Genomic DNA, 12,502 nt, shown 5'->3' with positions numbered 1-12,502 from the left:
AGGGGGAGGAAAAAAACAGAGCAGGTATTTTTGGCAAGCCATCATTCTTCTACTTTTCTCTGTGGGTTCCACCATCTCCACAGTCCTCTCTCTCACATACGCACACACGTGTGCACACAAACACTGCTCATGACTGGCAGAGAACAGAGAGAGAAGGGAGAGAGGAGGAGATCTAGGGGAAGGAAAAGGGGTGGTGGTTAGGGATGAAAACATGGGGAAGAGAGGGAGGGAAAGAGAGGGAGGGGCGGGATAAGGGAATTCCCTTAGCAGTTGTTATTGATTCCGGTGTTTACGGGCGAATAGTTTAGTGCCGTTTACAAAACAGAACAGATGCAGCCAGTGAGCAAAAAGGTAAACAATTGCTGTGTGGCGGGCTGCCAAATCCCCAGTCTGATGTATTAAACTCACGGTGAAGAGCATTTCCCCTTTGGCTGCACTTATTGCCACTTCATTTCCTCTTTGCTCACATACACATTCTCTCCTTCTTGTCATCTCGCCCCTTCTCTGCATCTTTCTCTTTCTCTCTCATTCCCTCGTTTATCTGAGGGAAAAGAAGAAAAAAAAAGGATGAGGGTGTAGGTGGCTTTTTTGCCGCCTGGCTATTTTCTGTCCTTCTCTAACCCAGGAGGCCCAGTTCTTCCTAACAGAGCCATTAGCAGGGGGAATTGCATGTGTCTGACATGGCCGAAAACCAATTATTAGACACTTTCTACCAAATGATGCCCAAGTCTTTGGGGAATGGGCAATCATGCAATAATTTAGCCACTGATTTAATTTCTCTCCAGCACAGCATTCCCTTCCTTTTTCATCCTCCTGTCCCTCTATTCCTCTTCTTTCTTTTGCTCTGTCTCTCTGTAGTAAATCCGACCGTCTGAGGGTGGTCTGCCTATGCGATGCCACGCTGTCCAACTGGACTATAGGCTCTTATCATGTCATTGCAATATGTGAAGGCAACTTTTCCATGTTTGTGCAGATGCCTGTGTCGTACAATACCCTCTACAGGTAATGTAAACATGTGGTTTCATTAAATCTCGCCAGATAAGGAAAAAGTAATTTTAGAAGACAAGGAATTTTAGTACATCTTACATATTGGAAAATCAAAGTGCTTTACATAGTTCATAAAATGAATAATACTAAATTACACAGATGTCCTCTTGTTCAATGAGGCTATTTTTTTTATTTGTTTTTATTAATATCCTGAAAGTCACCTAAATAAAAACAGGGATATGATTCAAGAGCCTTGTCTACGTGAATCCTCTAACTCTAATTTTGAAGGATAGGTATTTTAACCGCTGTTATCAGAACAGATCAACATTTCACTCCACATTCAGTGTATTCAAAGGCCATGAATTAAGCAAAATGCAAACATTTTCTTTTGTTCCATGCAAATCATGAGTCAAATGATGACTCATGATTTGTTTTTGTAGCACTGTTCTTTGTAGCAAGAAAATCCTTTATATACCTGCATTGACCTTTGTGGTAACCCGTTAACATTTCCCAGTTTACAGTTCCTGAACACACAGTTAACACATATTGTACTTCTAAATGCAGAACAAACAGTACAAGTAAAGCACTGACTACACCTGACTTGTCACACTCCCTTGTTAGTTTTTCCTGCAGTGGTCATAGGTGTATAGCTGCATGAGTCTGTTAGTGCTCCACTTCACTGTTAACATGGAGCTATTGCCATGCTATACTTTCTCTTCCTGCTTGTGTTTTCTGTGTACCCGTGCCTCCTAGTGTGCTCATCTCACAGGGTGTCAAGCAGGGTCATATGGGTGCCTTGGGGTACGTCTGTGTACTTTTCAGTGTGTATTTGGGTAGAAGGAGAGTATGAAGTCACTGTGGACCGGCTGCTAGGCCCTGTGACAGCTGGGGTCCTCTTCGTCAGTTGCGGCCCACTGCTCACCCAGACAGCCTTATTATGGGAGGCCTCCTGCCGTGATTTACCAATATATACTCTGACACAAGCACGAACATGAACACACACACATACACTGTGATCTCTTGTGGCCCTTTCCATGGGTGCTGTCCAACCAGGGCACAGCAGGGGCCACCGGGCACTTCACATAAAGAGAAAGTAGCAATGTTTGATATCTCAATTAAGTTGCTCTGCAAGGAAGAATGTGTAGTTGTGACGGCGGAGGTGGTGTTTTTTGTGGTTACAAAGATACAAACTTTTTCTTTCGATTTGAATGTATTTTTGTGTCCTTTTTGTGTGTCTTATTTTGTTTCTCTCTTTGTGATGAGCACTGCAGTGACAGTGAGATAGAGGATTTCTCTGGCTCCCTCTGCATACTTGAACCGAGAGGGCTGGATGAAGAACACGAAAGAATGTATTGTCCTGATGGGAGCATTTCATTAAATCCCACTTGCTTAGTGCCCTTGTTCGCATCATTGTTTTCAAGCCCTCAGCGAATCACACTGACTCTTCATCACGAAGCGCTGGCTGCTCTCAATAAGCCAGCCATTTTTGTCTGTGCTTCCTCAATAGAAGGTGCCAGGAAAATGTTCATATCCTTGAGCTGTTCAAGAGTGATACACAAAAGCCATTGTGGCCACTCTGAGGAAATGGGGGAAAAAAAAAATAAATGGCACGCATATGACACATTCTCAAGGGCCATGAAACATATTCTTTTCTGCCATTTCACTGGAGCCATGATTTAGAGAAGATGAAGAAGATGACAGACACACACATAAACACAACCGCAGAGTAAAGACCCTGATCTTCTCATTAAGATTAGTAAACAACCACTTGCACTGTTTGGTAACTTTCTTAACCAAGGGCTTCTCATCACGTGCAAGGATAGTAAGAGAGTATTAAAAAAAAACACAAAAACAAAACAAAAAACCACAAAGCGACAAAAAAAAAAGAAGAAAAAAAACAACAGCATCCATAAACTCCAAGCATCACACAAAGACATGTGCACACGTGTACTCGGTGACACACACAAACCCCTCTACCTAGCCCATAATTACATGGAGGCATGCGTGTGCACGTCCCAGGCTGACAGTGTATATAAACTCAGGCAGAGATATGATCTAGTGAGGAGCTGCTTTTATTAAATATTAACAAACGCCATTCCCAAGTAGCCTCAATCCCCACAAGCACCTCCAATGCCAGTCTTAGCCTCAGCCTAGCTATCTCGAGTCACTACAGAACCTCTCTCCCTGCTGAATAGGCTGCTGTGCTTTCTCTAAGAAAGAGTTCAAAGAGCCAGAAAGGGTGACGAGGGGGGAGTTGCAGTGATGGTGAATGTGCTTGCTATACATGTTCTAACTCAATCCTTTTTTATCTATAGGGAGCTGCCAACGTAGTCATATGGGGAAATTAGTGGAAGTGGAATTTAAATCAGTGTTATCGGAATGGGGTTGCAGAGTGTTTGAACAGAAATTCACAACCTCGACTTCACCCCTGTGGTCGATTGTTAGGGAAGAAAATTGTGAGTGTGCGTGCAGCGAAGTTAGAATGAATGCTTTTGATGTCCTAAAAAACATGTATCTCCTATGCATACATATGTAAATTACTGATGCCATATATGGAAATTTAATGATGCATTTTTAAAAAGGAGGTATTAAATGACTCGTGATAATGTTTTTTTAAAGTAGGCCTGAAATTAGTATGCTCGCACACACATCAGAAACAACCCAGAAAGGTCACTGAAAACAGAGTTTGTATGAACACATGTTGACTTACAAAGTCACACATACACCTTAAAATGAAAATCAACAGGTGAAAATATATTGCACAAAAACACTTTTGGTAACACTGCCAGTTTTTCAGTTGCAATTTTTAGCTAATACAGTGTGGCAACTGTAAATGTCTGCATTTGCAATCCAACTTATACTTTTGGAAATCATATCATTAAGGTCCTAGAAAAATGCTTTTAAAGTATCAAAACTGTAGATAATGGTTCCCAAATGTAAAAAATATTACTTGCCTTGTTTTGGCAAAATGACACACACACACACACACACACACACACACACACACACACACACACACACACACACACACACACACACACACACCTAAACTTGGCCCACCCACTTCCCTACAGACTCAGTGAGGTGTGTTAGTAAGGTCTAAAGCCCGTATTGTTCCTGACCAACCAACCTGTCTCGCACTTGCCCCGGTCCCACTGTTCACCCCATTACACCTGGAAAACTAGGAGGAAAATGGGAGAAGAAAAAGGGTGAGAAAATGGACATGGAAGAGACGAAGTAAAGGAAAAGCAGTGAGGTGGAGGTGCTCAGACCCTTTAAATCTGTCTAGGTACAATGTCAAAGTCTGCCTTTGAGTCGGTGGGGTTAAAAGAGGAGGCAGATCTCGCTGTGAACGTTGTTAAATGGTTCAGTGGTTTGACAGTGGCTGATGCTACAGACAGCGCTACTCCCCTGGGAGTCCGCAGATTCTCCCAGGCATGGCTCTTATCAAAATATACCTACCGCCTGCCTCTTCTTCAGAAATAAACAATAACACAGCAGGGGAAGAGGGAAAGATCTAAGGAGTCATTGGATGCCTATGAAAATAGAATGCCTTTTTTTTTTACTGCTGTCATAATTGTCTTGACAATTATGGGTGTAGCATACAGTATAGACAGTAAAGTGTGAAAGCAGATTATGTGTTAATGTTTAAGCCATGGGCATTTGGATAGACAATATGTGGTTTCCTGAGCTTTTTTTTTTTTTTGTAGTGGGGGGACGACTTAAAAAAATGAACAACAGGAAAATGTAATCCCAGTTGTAGCCCTCAAAGCTCTCTTGCAGCTGATAGTTGAACACACACACAAACGCATAAGTAAAGCCAGCACAGGCAAAACTGCTCCATTTTACCATCATTACACAGCACGGGTCCCTCGCTCCCTTTGGAGCCATGTTCTGCCTCCGGTGCTACATTTGACGGTTTGTTGAGCGGCACGTAGGTGTGTAGCCTCCACAGCGTTACGTGATCAAACAGCCCAACTGACGCATGGCCAATTATCCTGGCTCCCTCCTCTCATCTCACGTTTAAGGAGAGGGAAAGTAAAAACCAAAGAGGGAGATGGAAAGAGAGAGATGGGGGGGGTGGGGGGAGCAAAGCTGGTGGTGTGTTTGTCGAAGAATCGCAGATGCAAAAGTACTTCTCCCCTGTTCCACAGGGAAGCTGACATGTGCACCATTTTTTGTGAAAAGTAAACAATGGCTCGCACACTTGTTTTTATTGTGAATGTTTGCCATCAGCGAGCTGTAAATAGGCCAAGATGAGGAAAACAACGAGAACGCTGAAGAAGGGGAAAAGTATCAGAGGGTGACACAGGGAGCGAAGGTCTGCCCTTCTCTGGTCTTTGTGTATAATACTACTTCTTCGTCCAACGTGACACATTTTATATTAGTGGCAAATATTAAAAGATACTTCTTGAGGTTTCTTTTCTCTCTAAAATACCATGGCATGTGTAAAAAGATCGAGAGAATGTTAAACTCTGCTCTTATTCTGCTCTTAACCGTCATCAAGCGCTTTGCAAATGTTACACTGCATATATTCTCTTAGGTTCAAAAGATTGAAGTGGTTAAACACACCTTGACCAAGCCTTAACTATTCTGAGATCAGGGCTTATTGCTGTCATAAATGCAGTATGAGTAAATAGTGTTTAAAAGTATATTTGTCCTGGAAGTAAACCTCTCTTTATCCTGTTGGCAGGCAGCAAAGAACGCAAACACAGAAAACAGTGCAGTAAAAAGAAAGCATTTATAATGGGAACAGCAGTTATTGACAGCCACTTACAGAGGCCTTGGTTCTAGCTCAGATCACTACCACTGGAGAGCAAAGACGGAGAGGAGCAAGTGAGAGAATCACTCACCTCTGCTGGGTTACAATGAGAAGCAGGTGGAAACAAGGCAGATGCGAAAGAAACAGCAACAAGGCTAAATAAACTAAATGTACTCTGCTACCGACAGAAAGAGGACAAAGAATAAATGAATGTAAAAACATTTAGAAAAAAAATTATGCTTACCTACAGTTGCCCGGGATTTGACTGAATACTTTTTTGTCTTGACGCTCGGGGCAGTGTTGTCTCTGTGAGCTGTCTCACATTCTCTCTCCATCACGGAGGCAAACTCTGTGGCCACTGTATTGAGGTAGGCTTCATTAATAAAACCAAGGATCGTGTGTGGTTCTGCTAGTCCTGAAAGGACGTGGAGCTCCTCTTTGAGGGCTTGAGTCAGAATCGGCACCATGCTGCAGAAACCCATAGCCAGCCTGTCAAAACCAGTCTCACCAATTTGACTGGTGGACAGGGTGGAGTGCACAATACCCAGCACGTATTGCCGTTTTAGGCCCTGGATACAAAAAAACAAAATATTATGTCTGTGTAAGATTAGCAGTGCCTTTGACATGCATGTAAAGTGAACACCCTCTACTCATCTGGAATTTATATGAACTGAAAAATTGAAATCGTTTCCTATTTTAGTGTACCTGGTAAAATTGCAGCACCTCTGACTCGGGATAAAGAAAGAACATCTGCTGCAGACACTGAACCCGTTCAAGGATGGACAGAGCGGTTGTTTGTCGAGGTCCAGGAAGCTCTGGACTACGGGAAAACAGTTGGTCCATCAGGTAGCGTCGGAGTCGGAGTCGCACATCATCCCACACCACCTGGATCTTAAGTAAAGATTAAAGATTACAAGAAAAAACAGTAAGTACAAGTCAGCCCATAAGACATTAAATTAGTCTGTACAGAAACAGCGAAATGGATAATAAATGGTGCATTACCTCTAATGAAGCGTCTTCTCTGACTGTATGTACCAGCTGGATGGAGGAGGCAGTCAGTTGAGAATGAAGAGACGAAAGTGGGGATGAAGAAGAGTGGTTACAGGGGAAGCAAATACCGCACTGGGACGACAGATTCAGCAGTAGCTGAAGCGTCACCTCTTCTTTCGACTCTTCTTCAGATCTCAGGTACTGTTGCTGAAAGGAGCAGATCATTTAAGATTTTAATTTCACAAGAGAAAGAGGAAAAATACCTGAAGACAGGGCAGTGCAGTATGAGCGTCTTCTAATCTTAACCGCTTATTCATAAACAAAGCTGCTGCTTACCAGATAGCTGGATATTTCATAACAGAAAAGAGTTAAGTGGGATTTGAGATCACAAACGATGAAATGATTATGATCACGATAAGTTATCAGACATCCAGCTTTCTCATTATAGAGAGAAATTATGTGTTACAGAGTGTTGGTGAAATGTTTACAAAGAATAGCTGGAGACGATGATGACGATAATAACGAGTCATTAGGATTTTGATGCATTACCAGAGCTCTGAAGAAGTCCATAAGCTCTTGATGTCCTTGGGTAACAGGCCTCACACTCTGTTGTGTTTTGAGGGAGAACCACTGCAGCCACTCTGTGGGACTGAGTGGACGCTCTGCTGTGCGGGAGTCTCCTATTTTAGCCTGGAGTTCCTTCAGCTGCTGTTCAATGCTGAGCACAAAAAAAGATATATTACAGAAATCAGAGAGCTAAGGACTATAAAACCATACAGAGGTTCCAAGTACAAGAATAAAACACATACCAAAGTAACCTTAAATTTAAGACATTGGATGGAAAATAGATTTTAACCAGCAAAACAGAAAGAAATGAAATAGATTTTTAAAAACGCAACCTCATAAATTCAATTTTGTCTCAAATTTGTGACTGGACAAAATGTTACAGTCAAGATCATCTGGGAAGGAGCCTTCAATTTCACAGGTGACTTTTGAGACATTTAAACAAAAACAATCATTGAACCATACTCAAAAGCTGGTGCTACACCATAAGCACACAGGAACAATGCATAAAATATGTCAACGCAGCAGTGATACAAACAAAAAGACTCGGTGATAAAAATACACACGGACCTACACAGCACGTCACATTTGGCTCTCCCTCACTCCTATTCAGTGTCTCTGCTGTGAGAAGACACATACAGAAGCATCAACAGTAATGAACACAGACATCGATATATCAGTGTGCAAGTGTGTGCTAAGCATCTGGTGTGAAGTGGCATTACAGACATTGGCAGGCATCTGAGGCACACAGTTCTTGCAATCTCATGTCTTACTTGTTCCCTTGACACACACACATACACAAACACACACACACACACACACACACAGACAAACACACACACACATCGCTCTTTTGATTTTAACAGACGGCATCAGCTATTCAGTTTCCTCTTTAATGTGACGGATTAGAAATGACATTTTTGGGCTCGACATGTTTAGTCATTTCCATGCAAATCAATGCATATATATCTGGGTATGTAAGACGGTGCATGCATGTGTGTGCATGTGTGTGCATGTGTGTGCGTACAACTACATACCTGCATAATTAAGCATGTATGCTGTTGTGAATGCCACTATTGTGTTCATTTTTGATTGTGTATTCATAGTTGAGCTTGTGCTCAAGGCTTTGTGAATGTATGTAGTAGTGCATATAGTGATAGTAGAGCTTGAACAAATCATCTGGAAATCCACTAGCTGACGAAAAAAAAAATCAAGTAAGAAATTCATATAAAGAAAAAAAAGTATGAATCACAGGGTTGATGATTAAATAATGGCATATCTTGGTGTCAATGTAATTGCTTTGGGACTTTTGAGAGGTAAATTTGAAATGCATGACTATGTGATCTAGTACTTCCCGTGCCATAAAAGATAAATATTCAAATAGTGAAACAAGTAAAAAATATATATATTTTTTGCACACCTATACTTCTGTCTCTCAGACATGTGCACATATGCTTGTATGTGTGTTAGTATACATGACACAAAGCCAAAGTGCAATTTCCCCATCAGACAGCTCAGCTCATCCCCTACCGGGGACTATAAAGTGCCTCCTGCCCGCTCCTGGGCCATGAACACATCCAGATGTCTTACAATGGCAACACATTAAATAACCGTTCAATCTGACACATTTTCGTTTCAGAGGGGAAAAACGCAAGGGGATAAAATGTTATAGACTGTTACAAACTGCCATCCTGTAGATTGAAAGCTGCCTGATGATACTGTTCTCGCTCTCGTTAACTACCTTCCTCTCGCATTCTTTTCGTCTTTAGGCAGGCCAGATGATGCATTTCACTTTATTCTCTTGACACCAATGTGCCCACTGACAGAAACCCTGATTATAAAGTGCCGTTTTTGTATGTTTATAGAGATTTGATATCAGAAAATACTTGCTACACATATGTAGAACTGTCAGTTCTACATATGTGTAGCAAGTCTTTCACCTTACCATGTGTCGGTATGTGTGATTTTCTATTTCTGCCTTTCTAGGTACGCTTACTCCATAGGAAAAACATTGCCTTGTGACAGATTGTGAGTGCTGCAATTCTTCACTACATTTGCCCAAAGCTCACTGGTTGTAAAACACAGCTTCAGCAAGGTCCGAGCAAAACTCCGAACTGCCCATGGCGCTGTGTGTAAAATTAGTATACATCACTTTAAACAACACAATGGAGTGCTGAAATGCTGGTTTGTTTGTGCGAGACCTCTGGCTTTTCTTTCTCAAGGGAAAATATAGCAGTGAGTTCCTGATAAGCAGCAGCTCTGGATACAGTGGACTCCAAATAACAACCCTTTACTTTTCTCTGTTTTAAATAACTCTCGGAACAGTTGCTGTAGATTAAATGGCTTCAGAGAGCATTGTATGTGTGTTTATGGTAAGTCATAAACATGGATGTTCATTCAGGGCTCCCCATCAGGACTTCAACATAGACAGAAGGTTTCAAATGGCTGTCCATCTGTAGCTCGCTGCTCACCAACTCTCCAGTTCATGTAACACAAAAATGTAAGTAGACTGAACTTTCTACTTACATAGCCTTGGACTCGTTCTTGCTATACACATGCAGTATATATCAGTGCGATTGACAGACATGTTTGACCAATATAAGGTCATAGACTGAGACAGGGGGGGAATTGCTCTAAGGCTTCAAGTTTTTCCCCAGTTCCACTCTTCATCACCTCACTCTTGCCTTCACCCAAGAAAAGCATGCTCTAATAGCTACAGCAAAAACACCTGCTCTCCGGGTACATTTTCAAGGCTTGACTCCATAGACTTTTTCTCTCTCCATTTCTACTTTTTCTTTTCTCTCCCCTCAACACTCTTACTTTCCTAATTTTTTTTTTCTTTACTTTCGCCTTTCAATTACCCCTCCTTAAGGCCTTGTGCTCTAAGTCCTAAAGTCAATGTGGATGGTCTGTGTCAAGAAGTCCATCCAGCTTTCTACAATGTGATGACCTTTTGGCCGCTGGTGTGAATGCTACCTGCAGCCTAATCAACTTGGCAGGATTAGCTCCAAACCTGATGACTTCCACTGCCGGCAGCTTGGACGGTGAGGAAAGAGACAGAAAGAGTATGAGAGAAGAGGAAGGCAGAAATGGGTAGAAAACAGAGAAGTCACAGAAAATAAAACCACTCAACCATCTGTGTAAAGACAACAATGGACGAACCCTTAATGGCAAAAACGCCAGAGCAGAACTCAACAAAAGACCCTGAGAATGAGAAAGGAGGCAGAGGAAACTAGGAGGAAAGAATTCTTTAGGCCTCTTGACAAATATGTCAATCATCTTACCCTAACTGACAAACACACACACACAGACACACACACTTGCACTGTTACTGCTGAAGTGAAATTTAATTGTTTTTCAGTCTAGTTCAGGGAGATCAACACCCGCCAACCTTCACCACCGCTGAGAGAGAAAGGGAGCAACTGGAGGTCTTTTATTAGATATGATGGCACATTTCACAGCTCCGTGACTTACAGAAACCCAATCCTGCGATTAGTCAGCGCTTTGACGTTATCTTAAGTTTCTTGTCAGAATTAATTTAGTGTGGGTGGGCTGCTGTGGGGCCGTCTGTCTGTCGTGCTCCGCTCCCCTCCGTTTGCCTACAGGAGGTGGGGGATGGAGACAACGGGGGCAGGAAGATCCCTTTCAAATAAGCCCCAGCTCCAGTCAGTGCCAAACCAGCCGCCTGAGAACTAAATATCTCCCCCATCAAAGGAGCCTATTCTGTAAGGGGAAAAGGAGTGAATGAGCTTGAATGAACAGGCTGAAAACGAATCCCGTCTTGGCCCAGTCTGTTGCCCACTTAGTGTTTTCAGCCGTCATCCCCCAAGACACACAGCCTACCCATGATACCGGAGAACTGATATAGGTGATATACTAACTTAACACACGTGTCACACAGAGCTTAACACAAAATCAACGACATACATTGAGGACTAGTATTTTTGTTCACTGAAAAGGAACGTTGCACGATATTCTACTGTGGCACGTTTTCAGTTCCTTTGGTATGCACACGCATTGAAAATCACACACACACCAAGAATTAAATGTAAAAGTATTGATACTCTACCCTGATCAAGATTGGCAAGCGATTAGTGAGAGTCATTTGCCTTGCCCGTGTGAAACTAGAGGCCTGTCTGGAGTCTCAGTGGTTGTGCTGACACTTCATTAGAGGTCTTTTCCTGGTGGCCTGCTCCATCCGGCAACACACACCCACCCCTGCACTGTCCCATCTGATGAAAACTAATGGATTACAGCATTTCAATTTGGGGGAGCCAGCTCTGTTGTCAGCCTATCTTACTCTCCTTCAATTAAACAGCAGCTCTTAGGCAAATCTCTGACATCTGAGAACTGGGAACAAGCCAGTCATTCTGACCCATACATGGGCTGAAGTCCTTCAAGGGTGAAGGCAGCTCTGTTTCCTCTGCCTCCCAATTTTCCTTTCCTTTCCTCCACTTCCGCAATTTGTCTCAGACACTGCTAAATCAATTAGGCAGCAGGTGAGTGAGCTTTGGATGTATGTGTAGGTGTGTATATGTCTGCAGCCCACCCAGGTTAAAGGAAAACGAGAGGCCTTGCGAGATTTTATTTGCCTGGATGCGTCCCGGCAGAAAACGAGTAGTCTCGGAGGAAGTTGGCTGCAGTCTTGCAGAGATACTGACCAGTGGTCCCCCACGGCGAGAGGAGGATTGCCTTATTTTTAGCCCCATTCTCCATTATCTGGACGCTTTGTTCTCATAATGGTTATCCCTCTCCCATCTGCAGGAACACAAAATAACCCTTTAATGCTTAGAAAGCAGAAAAATGGCCCGGCCTTCTGTAATAAGCCTTGAATTACCTACCCAAGGGTTTTCGTTTCAAGATGTGGAATCTTCAATTATTATGTTCCCATTTAGAAGGAGGAAGGAAAGAAAAAGAGAAAAGGGGAGGGAGGCAGCGAGAGAGAGTGAAGAAGGGATGAGTCCCAGACACTAATGATGCCAGAGTGAGGCTTTGTTCACTTGCTACATTTAGCCTGTCCTTCATCATCTGCCCTCAGCCTCACAACACCTCAAACGAATAAAAGACCTGAAATATAGATTTCTCTTATTTTTCTCTTCCCCGTGTCTCACTTTTTAACAATCTACTTGTACTCCCTAACTATACGGATCTGTAATAAATGACTGATACCTATATTTCAGTCCTCAGTGCATAAAAGAA

At 42.5% G+C, this 12,502-nt stretch overlaps 1 protein-coding gene across 2 annotated transcripts in view; it reads right to left on the bottom strand.

Annotated features, from left to right (window-relative positions):
• The window catches only part of kiaa0825 (KIAA0825 ortholog), a 118,817-nt gene that overhangs the window by 97,854 nt on the left and 8,461 nt on the right, over positions 1-12,502 (bottom strand). For both annotated transcript variants that reach the window (XM_084945351.1, XM_084945352.1), the window contains exons 3-6: positions 7,289-7,457; positions 6,752-6,946; positions 6,455-6,640; positions 5,994-6,318 (exon numbers count right to left, since the gene is read on the bottom strand). In XM_084945351.1, the coding sequence (XP_084801477.1) occupies positions 5,994-6,318; positions 6,455-6,640; positions 6,752-6,946; positions 7,289-7,457 (875 nt within the window). The remainder of the gene's footprint in view (positions 1-5,993; positions 6,319-6,454; positions 6,641-6,751; positions 6,947-7,288; positions 7,458-12,502) is intronic.

The sequence above is a fragment of the Perissodus microlepis genome, chromosome 12 (assembly GCF_051167445.1).
Source record: "Perissodus microlepis isolate ML-2025 ecotype Zambia chromosome 12, ASM5116744v1, whole genome shotgun sequence".
NCBI lineage: Eukaryota > Metazoa > Chordata > Actinopteri > Cichliformes > Cichlidae > Perissodus > Perissodus microlepis.
This window is presented reverse-complemented; position numbering and strand designations above follow the sequence as displayed.